The 26424-nt window shown below is 35.4% G+C and overlaps 1 protein-coding gene across 2 annotated transcripts; it reads left to right on the top strand.

The window, feature by feature from the left end:
- Positions 1-5519: 5519 nt before the first annotated feature.
- On the top strand, positions 5520-21288 carry LOC129283549 (glycine N-methyltransferase-like). 2 transcript variants are annotated; one of them, XM_064101047.1, is made up of 7 exons: positions 5520-5978; positions 6705-6853; positions 13919-14034; positions 14649-14899; positions 17195-17316; positions 19685-19887; positions 20031-21276. In XM_064101047.1, the coding sequence occupies exons 1-6, from the start codon at positions 5976-5978 to the stop codon at positions 19857-19859; spliced, it is 816 nt and encodes a 271-aa protein (XP_063957117.1). In that variant the 5' UTR covers positions 5520-5975; the 3' UTR covers positions 19860-19887; positions 20031-21276. The 2 variants fall into 2 exon arrangements, with proteins under 2 accessions (XP_063957117.1, XP_054775292.1); XM_054919317.2 differs by having other exon boundaries at positions 5579-5978; positions 19685-21288.
- Positions 21289-26424: the final 5136 nt, after the last annotated feature.

Here is a 26424-nt window from a genome sequence, read left to right as displayed (position 1 = left end):
TTATTTAATACAGTGTAATAAAGGTGTACTGTACATACTCGTAGTAAAGATATAATGTGAAAACAGGTTACCAAATCATCTATATTTTATGAAGATCAATTATTATGGAACTTTTTACCTGATTCCATGCATATCCGTAGTAAATCTTTAAACCAATTTAAGAGAAGATACAAAACAAATATACATGTATGTGAGATAAAATGTAATGTATTTGCCAACCTATGCACGCTAAAAAAGGTTTATCAATATTGGGAAAATTGGTAACATGCATATTGGTTGGATAAAAAGATACCAAATATTTTGTAAATTTTTCGCAATGTTGCGTTGAAATAACCCAATATGGCATACCAAAAATACCCAGCAAAAATTCATGTTCCCTTTAACCCAATATTGGGTGAGATTTTACTGAATGTTTTTATATATAGGCCCGTATTCTGAAGTAGGATTTAAGTTCAACTCATGTTTAAAGTTGTGGTTTAAGTATGGGAAGCCAAAAGTATCAAATTTGTTATTAAGTTGTATGTTTCTTATGTTTACTGTGCTCTTTCCTGAATCATCGATGGGGAAGACAATCGTCTATTTATACTTCCTACTCAATTATGAATGATTTGAGAGCCGAATGAGCTGAAAGTATGATATCTCTACTTTTAGTGATTATGTAACAATTGGCTGTCCATACTTATACCACAACTTTAAACCTGAGTTTAAAGTTAAACCCGACTTCAGAATACGGGCCATAGTGTATAAAAATGAGTTCACTTATTTAACTGTATTACCTCTCTCCTAAGACCTCATTGTCTTCGTTTTTGTTATATATTAATTTGTATGATTTTGATGTGTTCCATTTACATCAGAAGGACCATTGTTTTTGTTTTATTTTAACATGAGCCTCTCTTGACAAGCAGGTAAGCTTTCAGTGACTCCCCCACTTCGTATGATATTATGTTGATTGTTTTTACATGTATTATAATTTGTTTTTAAATGGAAATAAATAAAAACAAAGAAAAGGCCAGTAAGTGTATAATTAAAATTCCAGTAGTTATATTTATGATATGTTTAAAATAAATTGTGCGTCAAGGTATAATTAGACTGGGCATCCTAACGAAATAAAATCAATTCGTAGAGTATAAATGTCTGTTTGATGTCAAACTTCTTCTCAGTCATTGCTCTGTAAATTAAAAGATTGTTCCATTACTGCATTTTGAAGATTTTTAACTTCTCAAAGGGCCACTACCAAAAAAAAATACCCAGAGAGAGAGGTTCGAGAAAAAAAATCTGAAATTGTAAAACTCGCCTTTTGGCGCTAATTACTGTTGAAAAGGCATTTTTGCGAGATGTTGCGAGCCTGAGTCGCAAGCTCAAACTTTGGACATTCAATATAATAGGACATAAAAATAGGATATTCCGAGCAGTTTTTCTTTAATCATGAAAAAGATGAATATCTAACTAAATAATTAATGCGAGCGCGAAACGCAAGAGGAAAATTTTAATATACTTACCAGAAAAGGAACACGTTTGCATCTAGTGACTCATGAACGGTATACAAATCTCACCAATCAAATAATGCGAGCACGAAACGCGAGCTGAGAACTTTTAATATTCCAACCTGAAAACTGGACATTCTTAGCATTTTTGTAACCTTGAATAAAGGATGAGTACCCAACTAAACTTAACAATAATTGATGCGAGCGCCAAGTGCGATTACAAGAAGAGGGAATTTCTAAGCTAAAACATATATGTTTTACGTCAAAAAGAGTATTTTATTTTGAATAAAAGGGCACATTTCATCATAGACATCGGAAAAAATGATGCTTATAGAATTTAGACGGAAATCCACGGAAATCCAAACGTTTCTAATGTAAATGTAAAAAACATGGATTTTCAGCCTATTTCGAGGAATAATCATCCTATAAACCTCCTGAAAGGTGTCTTTTATCTACTTTGAACACTTTCACACGAAAAAAGAATATATCAGGATTATGTGGGAGCCATTTCAGATTCCTGCAAGAAAAACCTCCTGTGAAATGGCCTGTTTTTCAACTAGGTTGTCATATACGCGACATTTCGCAAAACGTCACATTTTACGATTTGAGGTAGGAGATTAACAACCTTAATGCAAATTCCAGAATAAAATATTTTGCTAATGTATTCTTCAAAGTGCTATCTTTCAGCTGGGCATGACAAAAATTAAAAATCTGAAATTGCCCAAAATTACTTTTGGCGCACTTTTGTTTCGCCCCGGCCCACTGTGCGACGTCGTCACTCACTCAGTATTTATTTTGTATTTTATTATTCAATGCTTGGCATCCCAGCTAAAAGTCTTGCTAAAATACTTAGGAATAGCTTGCGGCCGGATGCCAAGCGCACTTTTGCCATGTTTGCGCGAAAGTGTAATTTTAGCGTGAAATGTGAAAGGATATAATAAATCACGCATTTTGATAATTTGACTGAATAGGTTAACATTTTTTATTACCTTTGATATTCAAAAAAATTTATTTGGATTTTCAAATTATAAGTCTGATATTACATTTTAAACTTAAATATTACACACAACTATATGGCACAGTAAAACATAAAACTGCGATTTCCTCAGAAGAAAATTTTGTGAGAACTATCAATAGATTGAAGTTATTTTACACTTTAAATTCTTCGATTAAAATGCGTTTACCCATTGAATGTATAAATTGATGTTGCCTTGGTGATATTTGAATTTAATGATAAATATCAACGTTGCAAATGTCCCGTTGTCATGGCAACTGCTTATTTCCCCCCCAGATTACCTTTGATAAAAAAAAAAAAAATTCAAGAGTCTGATTTTTCTTTCATTTCCCCTAATTTGAGGGTGCTAATCATACTGTATATGCTTGATGTTAATATATAAATAACATCTTCAGCCATTGTTATGGCAACCAATTAAGATATAATTTACAAAACAAAGAAATAACATTGTAGAAAAGATAATGGACAGGTGGAATATTAAATAAATATCATTCTACATAAGTTCGGAACATAAATTACAGTAAGTGTTTCGCATGAGTTCATTACAATGATAAAAACTGATGTCTTGGCAATGCTTGAATTTAATGATATTTGATTTTGCAAATGTGTGTCCCGTTGCCATGGCAACTGATCATTTCCTCCCCAGAAAAAACCCATCTGTGATTAAAAAAAAAATACATTGTAAAATCTTATTTTTCTTTCATTTCCCCTAAATTTAGGATGCCAAACATACGCGTACATGTTTTTTTGCTAAATGAATTTAAAAATGTATAAGGCATTGCCATGTCATTAAATAACATCTAATTTACAAAAAAAATAACATGGCTGACAAGATAATGGACAGTTTGAAAACACAATAGAATTAACTCAGTATGCGTATGGTTTGACCTACTTTTTTATTTTTGAACAAAAGTTACAGTAAGTGTTCTAAATGATTTCTTTAGGATGATGAAAATTGCTGTTATTTTTGGTAACGCTTGAACTAAATGATAAATATCAAAGTTGCAAATGGCCCCAGAAAGGCACACATTTTGATTAAAAAAACATGTTTATTTTCTTTCCTTTTCCCTAATTTTAGGTGGCTGAAAATACATATGTACCTGTTGCTAAATGATAAGCACCATCTTAGTTCATTACCATGGCATCAAGATAAGACCTACAAAAATCACATCATATGCATATACAGAGTAAATAAAATACATTCTTTAATACTGTAATCACAATTAAAATATCACTGGAGAAAACGAACGAGATACTAGAAACGATAAAGTAGAGAGAGAGTGAGAGAGAGGCTGTGATAGTGAGAAATGAAATGGCGAGTGCATGAGAGTGAAAAATCATATTACATATTTACAATATTAATCTCACTGACTCAGTTTTTACTTTTAGCTCTACCTTATTGCCCGCTACATATCCACGCATTTTGTCAATAAGTTTCCAGAGCGGGCGATATATTGGGTCCGTGGATAAAAAATGAAAACTTATTGACCAACCATTTGATCACAGTCATTTAGCAGGCAACACTGTATTTAAGGTGCCCTGCTCAGATTTCTGATATGGATAAAATACTGTATATAGTGCCAAATACACATTCATACACTGTAAAAACTGTGGTGTTAAAACTGACACCAGTTGGTGTTTATAGAGGACCACACCCCGAGGTGTTAAAATTACACCAAAGAGGTTGAACATAACACCAAAGAGTGTAAATGTAACAACCAAAGGTGTTGTAATAACACCTATAGGTGTTACACTAACACCATCAATTTAACACCGGAGTAAAATAACTGGTGTGGTCCTCTATGTACACCGGTTAACACCACAGTTTTTGCTGTGTAATGTGCTCAAGGAAACAAGAACGATTACATGGAGAAGGAAAATACAAAGGATAACAAGAATAATGACAATGGGAAATAAATTAACAAAGATTGATTGATTGATTGAATCATTTATTTATTTACGGTAAAGCCCTATTCAGCTACAAGGTTATTTTACAAAGGGGCTGTGCAAACAAACAAGAACATAATTATGACAATAAAAATGTACAAAATATACAAAGATGAAAATACTGATAATTACAATAAACAAACATATAAAAAAGAGAATTAACTTTGCACATATAAATTTGAGAACAAAATATAACTTTCGTTAAAATAAGTCGCTTTGTATTGATATTAATAATAATAAACGAAATACAACAAGCTGAACTAGCTTTATTTTATCTGGGTTTTTTTTTTCTTAAGTTTTTTTACGCGCCGATTACTCTAAGCCCATTTAATGCCGTTGAACAGGATGATCTATGTCAAATGCGAGCTAGCACCAGGAGTGACGGACAAATAGTTGGCGAAGAAGATGGCGAGGTAAAATGTCATCTAGAGGTCAATGGTTAAAAGATGGGAGGCCATGTGTATTATTTTTCTTGTTAAAATAATGTTGAAGGTTTTAACTTGCTCTCACTTCTTTTTTTCTGCATAATTGTGTCCATACTTGGTAAATATATATATATATATATCATTGGTTTACCGCATGTGTTTTGATGACGATGGTAAGGTCAACTGTCATATATATATAGATGTAAAACATATTTCATGATTTATTCATCGCGAAATCAGACGAGACTCGTGTTTCGTGAACTACATGATTTTTAAATATTAATACATTATTCCAATTCTGGCAAATTCTTCTATAAAGCTTTTTGCTATTTTGCAAACGATAAATCAGTTCATTCAACGATTCAAAAGATAGACACGATTTACCAGACCAGATTTGGGTATGCTTGTCATTCTTAACACCTTTTCTATAATTACTCAGTCAAAAAGATAGTGAGGCAAATAAACTATATACCACCCTCAGTCGTTACTGCAACGGCTCGGATACTATTTTTTCCAGGATTGCACATTGAACATAATTCTAAAGGAAGTACGTTCCTTTTGTGTATGGTTAATCATGGCGAAGTTTCCAAATTCATGGTTCGATAATAGGTCCATATCATGGTACGATCCAGGCTTTTCGAGCAAAGTGATTTTGCGCGTTATTTTTCTTAGCAGCACTAGTCTATTTCTAGACACTATAATTCGTTATTCACATACCAAACGCCAAAGCAGAGTGTTCACACCGAGAAGCCACTCTGACCATTGGAAAGACATTGGAGAGACCAGAGTTTGGGGATCGCAAATAAGTAATTGGCTTTGCGCATGCACGGTTAGCGAATTAAACAAAAAATGAATAGAGTCTAGAGTACTAGACTACAACCACAGATGGGAGACTGAATTCTCATTATATTGGTAACTGCAGAACTCCACGCTCAGTAAATAAGGGTGTGTACAATACACGTGTGATCACTGTTTATTCCTGGATGGTTGACATTGGAAAACACCCAACCGTTTGCTCAACCTAGTTGTACGAGATACAGTTGAATCGTCTAGAAGTGCAAGCCGATACATCTGTTCACAGGCTCCAGTCACCGTACAGGAAACATGGTAAATACAAATTACTGCACGCCAGCACGTGAAATATGTTATACTAATATAAATGGTAATGATAATCCTACTGCACTTATTATAGCATAGTATACTATATAGTATTTCTACTAATTTTAACGAAGCACTGATCTTGGCATTATGCCTAGTTGGCTCGCCGCTGCATGTATATGGTAGACACATCCAAGCGCATGCAATATTCCTGACATGGCAATGTGGTAAAATGTATATGATGTGCAAGCCGGTGTGCAAGTCAATTCTATTAGAACCAGCATGGAGCTATTACTGAGATGGTACCAGTATACAGTTTACATCGGTATAAAAGTCACCACCAAATTCTATGTGTATAAATAGAAACAACTTAGCAGTGTCACCAGAGCGCATGGACATTTTTGTAGTGACAATTAATTTGTGATGGTATCTGACACGTGTGACCTGAGGTGATTTAATACTTATTTTAATTTCAAGATCGAAATCAATGAAAGAGTGGGGGGTAGAGATGTATGGAGGGAGAGAGAGAGAAAGAGTGAAATGTAGGTGAAGAGGGGGCACAAATTAAGTTATTATAATATAAACAGGAAAATTATAGTTAATATTTTTCTTCCTTCGTATTAGTCTGTAAAATTAGACCAGAGCGCATTTGCCTTACATTTTATTGAGTATTTGCTCTGAGAGTCGTGGGAGGTTGAAATGAGCGATATTAAACATGCATGTCATTATTTTCAGGACGTGAAAGCCAATCCATTTGATGACGGAGATGCCGTCCAGAAACTCGGTCCCTTGGCAGAAAGATCTGAGGAGTACAAGAAATGGTTACTGGGGGTGTTGAGAAGTAACAACTGCCATAGGATACTAGATGCAGCGTGTGGAACAGGGTAAGTAGAACCGCATGCAATCACTAACTAGTTTTAAAAGACCAGGGTCCCGTAACACAAAGGTTAGCGATTGATCGTACGCTTGATTTCACAATTGATTGTACATTGTAGTCTATGCAATCATTCGTAGAAAAATGTTCTACGATCATTGCTAAATTTTGTGTTACGGGCCCCAGTTCGTAGTTACTTCATGGACAATTTTGGTCAAATTACCTTCCATTTCTTTCATTATGATAGGCAGATTTCAAAGCAAGATATTACGTATGCATGCCTTACATAGCAGGATGAAGAAATTGAATAGACCAGGTGACAAGAATAGCACATCAATGAACACAATGAAGGTATTTGTTGCATTTCTACTTTTGCAAACTGTGAAATATACCAGTCATTCGTGGACGCATTTTTTTGAGTGGATGTAAATGAAAAAAAAAACAATTCAAAGAACATAATAATCAAGACCTCAAAGTTGGTGCTTATCTCATTGAATTTAAACCACCATGTCACTTTAGTACCAATGACCTTCCTCTGATCATGCGCAGAATCTTCTGATCATACGCAAAGTGGAACTAGGAACTGGCTTATCAAATCAGAATCTAACCTATGTGTGGGTGGGAAAACATTACAACTTTTTTCCACCTACACATTCATTGTAAAGAGTGCACGGTGAAGCTTTTATACAGGCATTAGATCAATAATAAAAAAGTGATATCAGTTTTTAAAAAATAGGTCATTAAAATTTCAAGTTAGCTACTTGATGAGTAATAGCTATTTCGGATACTCTTCTATTTGTTTTCCAATTAGTTATCATGAATTCATGGAGTTTCACCTACGTATATTTTACCCCAGAACTGTACAGATGGTACACCGTTATATATCTTCGTGAAATAAACGTATATTTCTGTAAAACTACATTGTATTTGAGTAAAATGATTATTCTTTGCAACTATGTCTACCTCACATTGACATCACTATTGCAGACAATGCAAGTCCTCATCGCTTAAATGTCGGGATGTACAACTGTATAAATGTGATACTAAATGAATTTTAGAAATTCATAACTACCATGGCAGCCATAATGCATTGTGACCCGTGTGTTGTTTATAAAAATAACTACTTAATTGTCACTTTCGTTGGAGATTTTCAATTTGTTGATGTAACTCGCATGTCGCTGTACAATATTCCAATTCAAATTCACCAATATTATTCACGCCCATTCAAAAGGTATGATACAAAACAATAAAAACAACAAATCAATCCATACAAATCGATTTCATGACAAAAGGAAAGGGTAAAACCAACATCCATTTGATTTAATTTTAAGGGATTGGCAAAGGCAAAATACCGATCGAGGCCAATACCCCCAAACATGAATAATTTTAAATGATTGCTAATAAGACTTGAAATTTGAATATCCAGAGTCTAGATAAATGGAATGAATGGTTGGTATAATGTAAAGGTCCCCCCCCCCCCCCCCGCCCTTTTCTGTTTTTGTGTGTTTTGCCTGCATATCAGAGCGAGACTTTTTGGAACGGCGGCGGCGACGGGGTGGTGTCGTCAAAATCTTACCGACCATGCCGAAGGTTACGTTTTTGGCATGTCACCATAACTTTGAAAGAATATGAACCAATTTTATGAAACTTGGACATGTTGGACTTGGGCGCAAATAAGTACTACTGATAATTTCGCACGAGATGGGGTTAAATGGTCAAAATCAGAGGGCACTTACGGTCACTCAACTTTGACCATGCTTCGTTATAAGCCAATATTGTTTTTTTTGGAAATATCAAAACTTAGAAACTTTTTTAGAAAGTATGTATGGATCTGGATCAATTTCATGTTGACTCGTGGACATAAGGGGTAGTAGTATAGTAAGAAACACTCATCATCTTGTATTCGTTGCATGCTAATGATGAGCATCATAAACGTTCAATTTAATTCACCTGTTTTTATCTTCCACTAATATATACAGTTGACATAGTAATCGCATTGGAACTATATAGAGAGATTAACATAATAATACAATACGCAATTACAAAGCAAAATCTATATTTATTTATAATGGAATATCTACATTGAAATTCAAATCATTGACGTGACATAATAAATATAAAAAGAAATCATAGTGTAAATATAAGTAAGGGTTTCCCGATGAGCAAAGTAATTCATCATTGATGAATTAGATAATACAGTGCGTTTCAGAAAAAAGTAATCAAAATCGAAGGAGTCGATACTTAAAGACAAAAAAAAAGCTTGGGAAAAAAAACATACCCGAAACGCGTTTGGCTAGTCTAAAAAAAAAGCTTTGGGGGCAAAAACATACCCTAAATACGTTTGACCCCGCGATTGACCATTGACCAGTCTTTCAAAACCACAATTTTTCGTGAAAATCGGTGTTTTTGATACCCTTAACGAGTCCGCGCGTGGACCGCGTCCAAAACTGAAAAACACCCCTTCAAACGCGTTTTTTGGGTCACGCGTGTGTACAGCAATTTATTTGACTGCCCCCCCCCCCGGGGGAGATGGTACCATATCTAACGCTCCCCACCCCTCCTCGACAGCGACTTTATCCCGGCGGGCAGGGAAATGTTTTTTTGTAAGGTCTGTTTAGCTCAGGGGAAAAAGCACCGCCTCACCACTGCCGAGCTGGGGGGAGGTTAGTTAACACAAAGACCACATTAAACATAAACGCAAAGGATTTAAATTTCTAATTTGGTCGTTTGTTTATTATATCTAAAATTTATGCTTACACTTCCTTGGTTTTCTCAAAAGTTGGTTTCCTCAAAACCCATTACCATGGTTTACTTTCTAGTATTACCCAAGATACACTGTAAATTATGAGCTCAACATACATTTACATTCACACCATCACTCAAACTGATAGTAAGGGAAAAGGTTAGGGTCAAGGAGAAAAGAAAGAGTTTTTTTTATTATAGTCCGTGGGCCCTAAGTTTTTAATGCATTTCGTAGTATTATATGATTAGATGTTTATAGTTCTAATTATATAGACCTTTTTATATGAAGAAACTTGTCTACTTAGCTGATTTCTGGATTCTCTCGACGTTCCTCGCTACGATGTGACGGACGTTTCCTCCATCTCAATCAATCCACGGTCGGGTCACCAGCTCCTTTGCCACAGGTTTCCACCAGGATCAACAAAAATGTGTTCTTTCCTCTCTATCACTTTGAACGCTTTAACTTGTTGCAGTTCGTTACTGAACTTATTAGTAAAGAAGATATACATCATGTCCAGCTGTTTGAATTTCAAGAACAGAATTGGAGGCTTTTGAACTGAAGATTATTGCTTCGCCAAATCACAGTCTTTCGTCATGTTCGTTGCTCTGTTTAACACTCGGCAAATCGTAGACACAGACGAAAAAATTATAAAAGTTTCTTTCTGTTAGAGGACAAACTTTGATTTAACTTAAATAGCCGGTTCTTCAGGAGTCCCATTTGGTTACGAAGACGAAGAAAGAAAAGAAAGAAGAAGGAGAGGGGGTGGCAAATGCTCTGGGACTTGGATAAAATTTATGCAAACTTGTGCAAGTGCAAAGAGGAAGGAAAACATGGGGTTTTATACTGCATCCACACTCAGTCAAGCTACCTAGCTCACACCTCTATTCCCGAAAAAAATATTTTTATTTGCTATTATTTTTCCATCACATAATAATATTTTGGTCACCTGATCTTACTCACTCCACTGTCACTGTTTTTGATGGACAGGGCAAAGCCCTTTTCCATTGGTCAAAATATTTTAATTCAACTCTCAAATTTTTTATTTTGAATTCCAATTTCATTCTTACCTCCTAATTGGTAAATTAGAGGGGCAGGACTTACTCCATTCAGCGTGGGCGATCATCATCATTCTCTTCATCTTCAAAATCATCAATTTGAAAATCCAAAATCTAGATAAACTTCTGGGTTTTCTTTCATTTCGTGATCGAAGTATTCAGTGACAGTGTGGAGAAAACGTACCCTTGCAACAGGTTTTGCATGCAATGGAGCTTGACGTGGGAGAGCCAATCACGTCTCGTACACTCATACACGTCATCAAATTCGAGTCAATTCAGAGACCGATGGGAGGCGTATTTCGGAGAGGCATTTTAGCGCTTTTTTATTGGCGATTTCCACCTTATGTATTACTTTCGTTATTTTTGAATGACCAAATGATAATCCCCACATCATGACCTTTCCACTGATATATAATAAGGCCATATTCATAATCAATATATTCCTCCTTTAAGCGTGCGATAGCTTCTGTGGGAAACCGGTGAAAACACGTTTATCTAATGAAATTATGGAAATACAAGCATTCTTTCGAGGGAACATAACTTTTTTACTTCTTGACCAATTTATGTGATTAAATTACCAAATGAAAGAGCAGACATTGAACATTTTAGACATGTGAGTTTCTTTTTGAAATTCACATACCCCCGCCAAATATTTTTTGGTATCCTTTCTTCAAATTATTTTTGCTCACTCATGCCTGAATGAGGAATAATCTAAGTAATTTCAGATGAAAGAGGAGATTCTAAGCTTTCCATTGGTAGGTCATTTGTCTATTTTATTTTTGATTAAGTTATGATAAGTCATCGGTAAATCTCGGTTTCGTTTTGTGTGGGACGCACTGTACAAATAGTTCCTTTTGGCAATATAAATAATCTATTAATTAGCAAACTTAATGCACTTCCCCACGCCATAATACCGTAATTTCAGTAAGGAAGGAGTAAATGTAGAATACAAGGATAACATAATAGTGTGTCACGGTGGTTTGATTTACGAAGGATCCCAGTATTACGAACAATGGTTTGCTTTTCTTCGGTTGCAGGAGTCATTGGCTTTCTCTTATCATGGAGCTATTATACTGTAGCTCCATGGTCTCATTATCCCGTTGTTGTGGGCCTTTGTAGTAGTTGCCCGGGGGGCCACATCCTTTGACGAGTGGATACCATGCGCGACCATGGGGTCTCGAAAAGCACCATAAACAAGTGTTTTCCATATTCTGAAAATGCACCCTTTAACAAGTATTGGCATGTGAAACCCTACCCTTAACAAATTTTGGAAACAAAACGATACCCTTGGCAAATATTCTCTGAATTGAACCCCTAAACAAGTACTGCGATATTTTAATTGTCATATGTGACGGACGTCGGTTTTACCTTTACCTACATGTACACCATTGGGCCAGGGAAGTCCTGATTGGGCTTAGTACGGCCCCACCTCCCACACCTCGCGCAAATCGGACTCTAAACACGTAGTGTTGACTGTTGGGGCAAAAAGTACATCCTTTATAAAACATTTTAGTCTATTTTATACCCTCGCGAATTTGACCCTAAGCATGTACATAGCTTTCCTAGCGAAATAGACACCCTTTTTCATTATTTTACTATTTTGACACCATTATTACGTTACGTACGTAACGTGCCCTATCTTGAAAAACACATCCCTTTTACGTGTTTTTTGGGGGGTCGCGCATGTATCCACTCGTCAATGTAACTGCCCCCCCCCCCCCCCCCGGAGTTGTGGCTATATTGTCCATGCAGCTATAGGCCCTACGAGCCATTCAGAGTGTTTATGTTGCAGACCTTCTGGAGCTGCTGGTGTTCCTTTTGGAAGTTTTGATCAACAAGGGCTTGGAACTTTCTATCGATGTTCATTCTCACATCATTGATGTGTGGTGGGTTTACCCATGTTCTTTTTCGTTTTCTTTGATAATTGGTCTGTTTCGGTGTGTATGTCGCGGGGGGGGGGCAATAACATTGACGAGTGGATACAATGCGCGACCCCAAAAACACGTAAAAAGGATGCCTTTTTCAAGATAGGGCACGTTACGTACGTAACGTAATACAGGTGTCAAAAACACTAAAATAATATTAAAAAATTGGTAGGAAAGCTACGTGTGTAGGGTCGAATTTGCGAGGTTATAAAAAAAATTTTGACTAAAATGTTTTATAAAGGATGTACTTTTTCCCCCAAGAGTCAACACTACAGCCCGTATTCTGAAGTCAGGTTTAAGTTAAACTCAGGTTTAAAGTTGTGGCTTAAGTATGGACAGCCAAAAGTATCAATTTTTTTATTAAGTTGTGCGTTTCTTATGTTTGCTGTGCTCTTTCCTGATTCATCGATGGTGAAGACAATAATCTATATATACTTCCTAGACAATTATGAATAATTTGAGAACCAAATGAGCTGAAATATTATATCCCTTCTGTTTTTTAATAGTGATTTATGTAACAATTGGCTGTCAATACTTAAACCACAACTTTAAACTTGAGTTTAAGTTAAACCCGACTTCAGAATACGGGCCTACGTGTTTAGAGTACGATTGACGCGAGGTGTGGGAGGTGGGGCTGTACTAAACCCAACGATGTAGGTAAAGGTAGTCGACGACCGACGTCCGTGACATAACAATTGAAATATCGCTGTACTTGTTTAGGGCTCAATTCAGTGATACTTGCCAATAGTTTCGTTTCCAATATTTGTTAAGGGTAGGGTTTCACACGCCAATACTTGTCAAGGGGTGCATTTTCAGAATATGGAAAGTACGTGTTTAGGGTGATTTTCGAGACCCCTTGGTCGCGCATGGTATCCACTCGTCAATGGAAGTGCCCCCCTCCACCTGGATGTCAGCTTGGGTATGTGTCCAGCATCGTAAAACGATTGTTCGTAGTCTGGTTATTGCACTGTTGAAGATGTATTCGCTGCTGGAAATGTTGGACAGGCGAGTTTGGATTGCCTGTGGTAGCCTATTCTCTTGATGACGTCTACATGGTCTAGTGGCTGATTTTATTCTGCAAGCACGTGTAAATTGGAGTCTCCTGAACTGCTCGGGGAAGTGCTGTACTTTAATTTAAATTAAATTTAACTTTAAGTTGATTTAGTGATTTTAGTTGCTGATGAGCCTTTCGCGCGTAACAGTCTACAACTAAACATCTAAGCAACTTGCTCCGCCCTATTATATTAATACTTCATGAGCTCTTATATGTATGCAGCTGAGCACTTTCAGTAACTGCAGTCTCAAATATAGTCATAATATATTATACATATTACTTTGTTCATTTCATACAGTGTAGATTCCCTATTCCTAATCGAGCATGGCATGGATGTAGTAAGTTGCGATGATGCTGAGGCGATGCTTAGTTACGCAAGGTCGGAAAAGGAACGGTTAGAACTCAAAGACTGGGGTAAGCAAATGGTACTCTAAAAAAAAAGTTTACCCAATATTGGATAAAATGGTAACATGCATGTTTCTTGGGTTAAAAGATACCAAATATCTTGTAAATATTACGCAATGGTGCGTTGAAAATTACCCTTTAAACATGCATTTTGCCCAATATTGAGGGGAAAAAATACCCAACAAACATGCATGTTCTCTTCCTACCCAATATTGGGTAAAGTTTTACTCGTTGTTTTTTAGAGTGTATGCCTTGACTTTCACAATGAAAATAAATGTAATATTTAAATTTGGATTTCCGAATCGGACGTATTTTGATTGAACTTATGCTTTTCTATCAAACCCTTTTGAATATGAATTAATTGATAATGACTAGTTGGAATCTTAAGGTAATTGAACATAAATTCGACCAGTTTTATTAAGAACGAAACATACATGATGGCCTTTATTCAAATTTTTACTTGTAAAAATGTGTATTTTTTTCCTTCAATATAGAGGCATTGTTTAGGGCAAGGGAACATTGATGGTTTGGAATTAGGTTCCTATGCCTTCTTATTGACACATGTAGACCTACGATTATAGTAAATAACTAGTTTGTTATCTTACTTTTATTGATGGTTGCAGTTGTCAAACAAGCGAACTGGCTGACATTAACCGAAGACCTACCATCTTATGAACCATTCGACGCAGTGCTTTGCTTGGGGAGTTCCATTTTACACCTCGTTGATCTACCGCCAGCGCTGACCCTCCATCGGAAATGTTTGACCAACTTTAAGAAGTTCTTGAAACCAGGGGGCTTGCTGTTGATTGACCACAGAAACTTGGATTCGATGCTTGATCGCGGAGTAGTAGTGAACAGGAACGTTTATCATAAGGTATAGGCCTACGTTTTATTCTGATTTACCATCTAAAATCTCTCAACCATTTATGTCCTCAAGTTTTGTCAAACAAAATCACCTTTTTGTCATCTCAGCTCGCTCTTTGTTAAAATCCACTATCTTGAACGTTTCATGTGCTTAATTATACATATTATTTTGTTGAAACAGTTCTCCTGTCTTATGATGCAATTATCGAGCTTATGACGTCATATCCTCAATTATTCTTTTAGGATTTTTACATTTTATTTTGTGTGTTCTGATTTTTTACCTCCAAGTATGTAAATACCCAGAACTATTGAGTTACTTTGTTAGATAATCTTTGTTGGCTCCGGGACTTGTTTAATTACAAGGGAGACGAGCTTTGCACATGAAAATATTAAATAATTATGAAGGACTTAAATTAAATTAAAAAAACAACAGAAAGTGGGGAACATGACGTCACCAGTCAATCTACTGCATATTCATTAAGGCATGCTGATAACTGATTTCATAAAATATTGGCAAGAATTAAAACTCAATAACTTTCATTTTATTCATCATCATATTTTTATAAAATATTCAGCAATTTTCTCGCGGAATTCTATTCATGTGTTTTTTGCATATCATTATTTAAAGCCCTGGGCCTCCATTTAAAAATACAGGTCAAACCCCAAAGAAAGTTTATTCGAATTTACATGTATAGTAACATAAAAAAATAAACACGCATCTTGCTGAAAATTTCATTCAAATCCCGCGAGAAATCAAATTTCACTTATTTTGTTTTTACTGAACAATTTATAAATAAGATTACAAAAATGACATCTGAAAAAAATGAAATTTTAATTGACACTGAAATTTTGTGTTTCATGTGTATAAATATTTTTCACGAAAAAATCAGCATATATTGAGCATTATAATTTAAAAAAATATATAATTTTAGGATAATCTTTCTTACCTGATCGCACTTTTTTTAAAGTGCTAACCAAATGTCTGGGCGGTCGTGCTCAGGCGTATCATTTGAAAGCATAATCCTCGGTTGGACTAGCAAAACTACTATATTTCCCTCGGGGCTTCGCCCCTCGGGAAAAATAGTAATTGCCAGACCAACCTCGGATAAATAATTCCATTATACTTTCTCAAAGCCTGATATATTTGTTTACTATGATGAGCAGCATGATATGTGTACAATAGAGACTACTGCTTTGACCAAGCAGCTCGTCCGCCGCCCCCCAGTCCCGAAATATGTTTCCAATGCAATGCGAGGGAGCGTAGTGACCTAGCAAAAAAAATAATTATACAAAATGCTTGATAATGATTTAATAACCATTTCATTTTTATGTATGAACACCCATAAGGCCCTGATTTGTGTTATAAATGAGGGCATGTTATTTAACTTCACGATAATTTTTGACAATAGTATTCAATTCAAAAGTATGTTTTAAAAAGAACCGGAAAACACTGTGAAACTATTGTACCTGACATTAAATTCGGAGCTCTTAATTCATGTGCAAAATTCTGTTAAAAGTTGACGTCAAAATTGAGCGCGCTGAAAATGTCGGATATGTTTTTTACCACACCCTCAATCCAAACATGGATCGACAACCCTATATCTAAACTAAATGTTTTAGATAATTTTAGACTCGCTCAGGGAGAATATAGCGACTGAAGCATTTTCTCAAAACCCTAAAAAGTATATTATAATAAAAATGACAGAATTTCAGATCGCGTTTGACAAATAAGGAAAAAATGTAGTGTTAAAACATGAATTTTACAGCATTCGAATTCGTCTTTGCTGAATTAGGGAGGTCAATTAAAAAAGTTTCTCATTTAATTGTATTGCTGGGGTTCACGGACTTACTATACTCGCTAAGAGAGCATTAATGCATTTTGCATTTAGATATGACCGAGCGAGAAAATGTTTGAAATATAGTAAAAGCTTTGATTTTAGAGCACTTGAAGACAAAAGTAGAATACTGCATTATTCAATACATATACGCATCTATATATGTATATATATATATTTCTTTTTTTTTTGGGGGGGGGGGAGGGGGGCTTGAGCGCTTTATCATTATTTTTTTTTGCATGGGGCTTCAGTTACCAAAGCTCCCCCCTAGAACCGCGCCTGGCACGACCATGTCCCTCCCCTTCACCAGTCCTCAAAACTCCTTTCAAATTTTTATTAGCGAAGTATTTTAAGGGTTACAGATGCGTACCAGACGTGGGTGAATGATATGCTGGATAAGACTGTGGTTATGGCCTTTGCCCACAGTGAAATTCTAATTCTCTCGTTATCTGTGTTTTTCCCATTCATAGGATGACACTCTGCCCAGTGTATCAATCGATGTGATAGAAAAGGATGGGGTTCGGCAGCGGGTAGACATTATCTACGATATGGTTGTCAAATGTGAAGAAACAGGGAAAGACAAAATAGAAAAGTAAGTAGACGCGTCAGCAGAAGAATTTTGAAATATGACGTATTTAATTTTGTAGTTTATTCAGAAATTATACACAGAATACTTTCAGTAATAGATGAATTGTCAAATTGCAATTATCGTCTGACCACATAATTATATGTTTATTTTCCAACTCGCGTGAGTTGTCTTTTTTCAATATCTTTTACCTTCACTGTTTTCAATATGTATTAAATGTATGCTTACTACTATGTTTATATATACTTATGTGTTAAGTTTAATTCTCAGTTTTATTTTATTTTATTGTATACAATAAATGTATCCTTTACATTAAGTGTGTTGCATAGGACTTCTACAGCATTTCTTAAAAGTATAGTTTCCACTACAAAATCTGAAAGCGTGAGATTACCATGATATAGTAATTTTCGGAATCCATCAATTCAATTTTCTATCAAATTTACTACAGCCTCCGGTATAGTAGATTAATAGAACGTTGCCCCCGAAAAAAAGGGTTACTATTTTATATCTTTTCGGTACCCATAGTTTTTGCTAGATCCTCGAAAGACATGATAAGTATTTGTATACTGTATATTTTTTTCCGAGAAGTAACCTTGTAGGGGTTATTCGACATTTGTTGTCTTTCCCGAGACATGTTATTCTTTTACATGTCTGATAAATATCAATTTCAATATGGGATAATAATGATAATAATAGCTTGGTTTATGAAGCTTTTTTTGCCAGCGGATACATAGCGCTGCTATTATTACCCCGGTTTTAGCTCGAGCTACCATCGTCGCACAGTGGGCCAGAATGAGTTGAAACTGCGCCAAAATTATATTCCCAGTTATATTTTTACTTTAACATGATGATTAAGGGTAAGTTTGGGCGTAGAATCGACTGAACATAATTTAAAGCCGATATGACGTCAGTTTGATACCAAATTTTGATTGGCTACTTAAAACCTATTTGTGAAAAGACAAATTACGCTAAACAATGTGCAGTATATAAACTTTGTGTTATGTGTTACTTTAAGATTGACCAGAGTGAATGTTGGTTAATGCTTCTCACATGCCTAAAAAGTGTGTATGAGATCCTGAAAATAATTTTATTGCATCGAAATGATCATTAGATTAAAAAAAATACTAAAAATCTGAAAAATATTAACCATGCTTTATCAAGCAGAGTAGACTTGGGTAAAACGCAGAGTATAACACCACGAATGTTTTACTATGAGGAGGGTTTTTGGCTGAAATTATTCTACAAGTAACTTTTATTTCTGGAAGAGGGGCTGGTAGCCCTAATATGCGTTATCAACCTTTCTTTTGATTGCATTATGCCCGGAATTCATGTCATTTTCATGGAATGGAAGGGTAATTGCCATCGCCGTGCAAAAATGAACGGCAATATCCACCCCACACGGTGCGCTGCGATGACTGCGCGGTATAAAAATAACAGTTTTTGAACAGGTTTTGGGGGTGTTGTGTCAAGTAAAATCGGCTCTAACATGAAAACGGGCAAGAACGGGCAGCTAAATTTGGTATCGACTTAAAGCTTTGACATCTAGCAAAATGATGATGATAGAATTTAAACGGAAATCCACGGAAATCTAAACTTTTCTAATATAAATGCAAAAAACATGGATTATCAGCCTATTTCGAAGAATAATTATCCTATAAACCTCATGAAAGGTGTCTTTTATCTACTTTGAACCCTTCCACACGATAAAAAAATATATCAGGATAATGTGGGTGTTATTTCAGATTCCTACATGAAAAACCTCATGTGAAATGGCTTGGTTTTCAACTAAGTTGTCATAATTATACGCGGCATTTCGCAAAATGTCACATTTTACGATTTGAGGTAGGAAATTAACAACCTTTATGCAAATTTCCGAATGAAATATTTTGATGAAGTATTCTTCAAAGTGTTGTCTTTCAGCTAGGCATGACAAAAATTAAAAATCTGAAATTGCCCAAAATGACTTTTGGCGCACTTTTGTTTCGCCCCGGCCCACTGTGCATCGGCGCTTAGTGCATTCGAGGAATTAATCCTGCCGGGTACGCGTCCACCTCACCTGGGTCGAGTGCAGCACAATGTGGATACATTTATTGCTGAAGGAAAACTCGCCATGACTAGGATTCGAACCCAAGACCCACGACAGTCAGAACCACTAGACCACGACGCGCCCGCACCATGTACTTGGCATTTTCTGAGATGACTTTCTGTTCCATCTTTGAATAATTCAGGATCATTTTTGAATTGGTGTGCTGATACAACCACCCCCCCCCCCTTCCTCTCGACACTTTTTACAAACAAACTTTGGTCGACATAAAACATACGGTTAATATATTAATAATTTCGTACCTTTATGCTTTACATTCTCTTTGCACAGGGTAACAATGCCATTAGCGCCAGTTCACGTCAACACATTCAGTAGCTTACTCAAAGAGATATTTGGACCAAACTGCAAGTACTCCCTCTACGGCGACCTAAATCTTCAAGAGCAAGGTGATACAGAAAATACGGTATACTTTCAGCACGTGGTATACGAATGTATAAGAGAGTAATGTATAGAGTAATGAAGCGATGACGTCAGTTGTCATGGTGTCATGACGGGCTGGTTCTAAACAAATGAATCCGGAATGATCGCTTGCAACCTAATGTTCAGATAAGCCAAAGTTATTTGCCAATACAAATGTGTACAGACGATCGTCAACTGCGACTCTGTTTAGAACCAGCCTGTCATGACACCATGGCCGCCGTGCAATGGAAAATTAAATTTGCATGCAGCGAAAAACGGATCAAATATTGAATGGCTTTAACCAATCAAATAATCATAATCTTTGTATAAGCTGTATAGTTTATAATGAACATAGATTCCTAAAGTGGCTGGCCATTCTCCAAAATGGTTCCAAAATAACGCGATACATGTCAGACCAAAATGTCTCGACAACGTGATTTTGTGTACAAACATCACGCAATATTTTAAAATCTGTGTTCTATCGTTGTCATCGAGCGCCGGTGCAAACTTAGCAAAATCGGTGCATCGATTAAAAAAAGACTGTTGCGAAGGAAAGAAATACGGCTGTTTCGATTGGTACACACAATCATCAAAATAAGCAGTAATGTCTATGTTAACAACTACTTGAATTATATTCCCCAAATAAAATATATTGTGTAATTATGATGCCTATTCGCTATCAGTTTGACGTTTAGTTTGATCCTAGTTCCTAGTTAGAGTCTTACGTTTATGCTTATGCTGAAATGATATATTCACGATGAATCGATTTTATCGTCATCGACAAAATTTGCGCATTTTATATATATTTAATTTCCCGAGCTTTTATTTTCTTGTAAAAAAAAAATAATTAAGAGGTATAAAAAATAACTCTTAATTGATTTCCGCATTCATCAGTCTAATTATAGTGAAGTAAACATCTGTAAAATTTCGATTTCCACATGATTTCTTAGTCGTCTCTTTGTTTTATTTACTTTGAAGATATTGGATTTACTTTCATGGACAATAGTGATTTTATAAGTGATTCAGTATTGCTACCTCTGGAATAACTGAAATAGAATGCAAATAAAGCAAAGTTGGTATGCATGTATGCATCTCGATATATATTCATTGGTTACAGGGTTCTATTTAACTTATACTTACATATTACCATTCTTCATGTCAATGTACCTTCGTTGTTGTTTGGGATTATTCTACTATTGTATATTCTTTTTTGCTATTAGGCTTCCCATTTTCTTTTTATATAAAATTGTAGTTGTTAGGTTTATCCTAATGATTTTAATATTTTTCATTTAGTTTCGACGATTATTCACTTAAAATATATTGTGTTTCTCTTTTTGGTAGCACTCCTTAGCATATTTGTATGTTCATTTGTACAATGTATTTTTATATCTTGATCATTTCAGGACACAGTTGTATTTTTCCTAACTGTAACGGCTTCACTGAAATATAAAACTTAAATTAGTAAATATATATGTATATAAATTGTCTGTTTATTCTTTACGCGGAATGTATTTCCGTTTGAAACTCGAGAGCATTTTGACACTTAATAAGTTACATATATATATATATATATATATATACAGTGCGTCCCACAAAAAACGAAACCGAGATTTATCGATGATTTATCATAACTTAATCACAAATAAAATAGACAAATGACCTACCATTGTAAAGCTTAGAATCTCCTCTTTCATCTGAAATTACTTAGATTATTTCTCATTCTCGCATGAGTGAGCAAAAACAATTTGAAGAGGCGATACCAAAAAGTCATTTGGTGGGCTGTATCTGGGTTTCAAAAAGAAAACCACATTTTTAAAAAGTTCAATATCTGCTCTTTAATTTGATACCTCAATTACAGAAAATGGTCAAGAAATAACAAAGTTCTGGTTGTTTGAAATAAGGCTTGAATTTCAATAATTTCATAAAATTAAGAGGTTCTGCAGGCTAGCGTTCAAACTCACTTGACACTCCGTTTTGTTGACGATCAGCCATGCATGAAGTCTTTTGTTAACCATGCGGTAGCTTCTGTGGGAAACCGGTGAAAACACGTTTATTTAATGAAATTATGGAAATACAAGCATTGTTTCGAGGGAACATAACTTTTTTACTTCTTGACCATTTTTTTGTGTGATTAAGGTATCAAATAAAAGAGCAGATATTGAACTTTTTAGGCATGTGATTTTCTTTTTGAAATTCAGATACCCCCTGCCACATGAGTTTTTGGTATCCTTTCTTCAAATTGTTTTTGCTCACTCATGCGTGAATTGGGAATAATCTAAGTAATATCAGATGAAAGAGGAGATTCTAAGCTTTACATTGGTAGGTCATTTGTCTATTGTATTTGTGATAAAGTTATGATAAATCATCGCTTAATCTCGGTTTCGTTTTTTCTGGGACTCACTGTATATATATATATAATGTATATACTTTTTCATCAATACCGCTTCTGAATGGAGCCTGAGTTTATATCACAAGAGATATAAAAAAAAGCTACTCGTCTGTGACGTCACGAAGTAAAAAAAATCCTGACTCGTTAATATTTGACACATTTTCATAAAAGATTTAGCAATATATATTTTTTTATTAAAACTAATGTAATATCAGGGTTAACTTCCACTCCGATTGATTTATACAGTGGATGTTTCATAAAGATAATTATGACTTACATTGCAAAATTCTGGTGTTGATTTAACACCAGCCCGGAATCTATATATGTCCACACCAGAGAAGTGTTAAACAACACTAGTTTCGTTTTGGTCTAATCTAGATAGGTTTTTTTATACAACACCAATTAGTATTAAAACAGCATCGGTTTGATTCCAAACTGGTGTTGTTTCAATACTTCTCTGGTGTGGACATTCCGGGCTGGTGTTAAATCAACACCGGAGTTTTTTGCAGTGTAAAGCCGGACTTATTTAATTGTCCAGTTGCATGCAGCAAAAAGGCCGCATTTGATAAAAGCTAAGAAGACGCACGCTATGTTCTGTAATCAATAAGATTGTGCGTTTATTTGCGCGTCAGCAGATACGCATTACTCGACGTCACGCTTAATTCTCTTTGAAACACCCGCTTATTATATACGTTTCGAATACTTGAAAGGTATATAAAACATGCACTCATCCCGTTCCGCATGCTACGTCAAGAATACGTCGACAATTGTTGCTGCGCAGGATACTGAGTAACCATGTCTTGTACTTATCCGATCTCTCAGACAAAGGTCTAATCCTATGGACGAAATCACTATCGCCAAAGTAAGACAAAATTTCATAAGAAAGAAACAAAGGAAAAGATTGTATCGAAACCATATAGAGTTAATAACGCTCAAACACTACAGGGCTCACTTGAGAAAATTCACGCTCCTCTGAAAAAGTACATGTACCAACGCCATTTTACATCAGGGCAACGCACGCAATTAGGCTCGCATAATTGTCTAGGTTACAGGGCCCTGGGAACGATTTTTTTTTTTTTTTTTTGGGGGGGGGGGGGTGCTGCAGTTAATTTGAAAATGCCCCCCCCCCCTCCAAAAAAAAAAAAAAAAAGGTTTTCATTACAAAATGTACGCGAAATTCGAAAAGAAAACAGAAAGGTCATTAGATATTCTCCAATTTTTACACATCTTGCAGAATACCTGGTTGTGCAGCCTATTGAGAATAATACACGCAGCAACCCCAAGGAAACTGATGGGGGCGATTCACCGACGCCCCCCCCCCCCTTCCCAGGGCCATGCTAGGTTAATAACATTGATCTACTCCATGTTTACAAAAAAGTGTTTAGAATGTGAAGAAAATTTCATCAAAATCTTATAACAGATAACAAAGTTATTGAATATTAAAGTTTATCAATATTTTGTGAAAACAGTTATATGCACGTTGTCATGAATATTCATTAGGTGGGCTGGTGATGTCACATACAAACATTTCTTTTTTCTATGTTACATGAAATCATATTTGTTATAATTTTTCATAAAAGTGTACATGATTTTTTTCCATTTTGATGAAAAATGTGGCAGCAATAAATAAATAATGCCCTTAATCAGTTGTCAATCAAATTGTTTTAGTTCTTGGTAGAACATTTTGAATAAACTTAATTTCATAATAATGAAATACAAAAAAGAACAAGTGGGGATGTGACATGATCATCCCACCTAATGAATATTCATGAAGACATGCCTACAACTGTTTCAACGGCTAGTGCAAATCTTTAAAACTCAATAACCGTCTTATTTTTTATGCGATCTTGATCAAATTTTCAGCATTTTGCTCTGTGAATTTTACTCTATTTATTAAGATATAAGTATAACGCCAGCTTAGACCATCCCTTTAAACATTTATTTTACACACGATTATAGGCATGATAGGCCTAAATATTAACTTTACATGTGCCAATTAAGGGAGCCATGATCTTGCTGAAAGTTTCTCAGATCATTTCGCCAGTAAAACTTCTCAAATTAGGGATGATATAGAGGGCACTGTTCCAACTGATGGTAGTGTATCTAACGTATTACAAATACATGTAAACTTGATTCATCCCTTGATAAATTTGATACTGTGAGTGGAGAATGTCTTACAACGTATGATTTCTTAGTGCTCCTAAAAAAATCTTGCACTTTGGATCCCATGCCTACATGGCTGGTTAAGAAGCATTTGTCTGTTTTTACTCCCAGTACTTTTACGTGCTCTGTATCTGTCAATGTCTACTGGTATTTTCCCAGAAAGTCTTAGATCGTCCATTATAACACCGGTTTTCAAGAAGTCTACCCTGGACAAAGATAGTTTAGGTAGTTATAGACCTGTGTCTAACATGCAATTTGTAGGCAAAGTGATTGAAAAGGCTGTTTCCAAACATGTATCTACTTTTGTGACACAGAATAATTTACTTGATCCAATGCAGTCTGCATATCGTGAGGCACATAGCCCTGAAGCTACACTGATTAGTCTACAGAATGATCTGAATTGTGCAATTTATAATATGCAAGCTGTTTTCTTATTAATGCTTCACTTCTTATCTGCTTTTGATACGGTAGATCACAAAATCCAAAGGTTGGCTGATGATTTCGGCCTATGAAATAATGCTCTTTCCTCGTTCAAATCGTATCTTAGCAACATGTCTACTAGTCGAGTGCACATAAAGTTGTTTACATACTACATCGGTAATATTGGGAACATCATCAGTCGGCACTCAATTCAGTATCACGTTTATGCCGATGACATTCAGATGTTCATCTTTTTTTTTCCTACCAATCCTGAAAATGCAGCTTGCGCGTATTTTCGGATTTCAAAATGTTTGTCTGGCATTCAATCGTGGCTTTTTGATAATAAATTGAAATTAGATTCTTGTAAAACATAGTTTTTTGTTGCTGCATCTGCTGCACACCTTAATCGGTTCCTTGACCTTTCTTTTTCCTTTAAAGACTGACATAGATATTCATATACCATCAACCATTAAGGATTAAGGAGTTGATTATAGTGAAATTAAATCGACTGAACATGTAACATAATTGTGTCGTACTCTCAACTGGCTAATTTACAGTCTCAATCGCATCAGAAGTTTATTGGATAATAACACATGTCTTAATGTTGTATGAGCACTTTTGCTCTCCAGGCTCGACTATGGCGGTTGCTTGCTTGGGGGTATTAGTAAACAAGATCTTGAAAGACTTCAACGCCTTCAGAACAAATGTGCAAGATTAATCTGTCACAAACCAAAATGGTGTCGTGTTATCCCTCTTCTAAATGAACTTCATTGGCTCTGTTTCTGATAGAATACATTATCGAATACTTATTCAAACCTATAAATCTCTGTCAACCACACTTCCTTCTTTCATTTCTTCATTATTTCAGCAACAAAGATCTACATACTCTCTTCGTTCTGCAGCTGCTTTTTCCTATGTCATTCCAAAATGCAGAAAACAGGCCGGTTTCAACTCTTTTCAATCTCTTGCTCCCCGTCTTTGGAACAAACTCCCTCCATCTCTCAGACATGTCCGAAACCTCTCTTCTCCTGACCTCTTCAAAAAACATCTCAAAACATACTTATATAAACATAAACCTTAACTTGTCATATGCCATTAACAGTTTCAGTTTTGATTTATTTTCATTTCAACTCAAGTCAATTAAACAGTAAAAGAAATCATTACAAATATATAAATGAATATACAAATATATACCGTATGACAATATGACATAGATAAACAAATATTTACAATAAACACAAACAATATCACATTAATACTGATATTTATAATGACCTAGATAATTATGATAATAATAACTAGAATATTCGTAATAAAGCATTTTGCATACACCTTCTTTTATTCATCTTTACTATTTAAATAAATGTTGAGGAATTGGAGGGATCCACTAAAAAGCAGGATTCATCAAACAATAAGTTAAAATACAGATTTGTAGGTATAAGTATAAATGCAAGAACGAGAACAAAACAATCCTAAAAAAGAAAACGTCTTATGCTATTATGGTGAATGGAGGACGGAAACGATGGATGGAAAGTGAAAAGAAATGTAACCGAGAAGAAAGACTGGTGCACCTGTGTGGATGAAAGAGAAAGAAAGGAAGAAAAAATAAGGGCGATGGCAGATGAAAGGGAAGGACAAA

Source organism: Lytechinus pictus, chromosome 6, assembly GCF_037042905.1.
Source record: "Lytechinus pictus isolate F3 Inbred chromosome 6, Lp3.0, whole genome shotgun sequence".
Classification (NCBI taxonomy): domain Eukaryota; kingdom Metazoa; phylum Echinodermata; class Echinoidea; order Temnopleuroida; family Toxopneustidae; genus Lytechinus; species Lytechinus pictus.
This window is presented reverse-complemented; position numbering and strand designations above follow the sequence as displayed.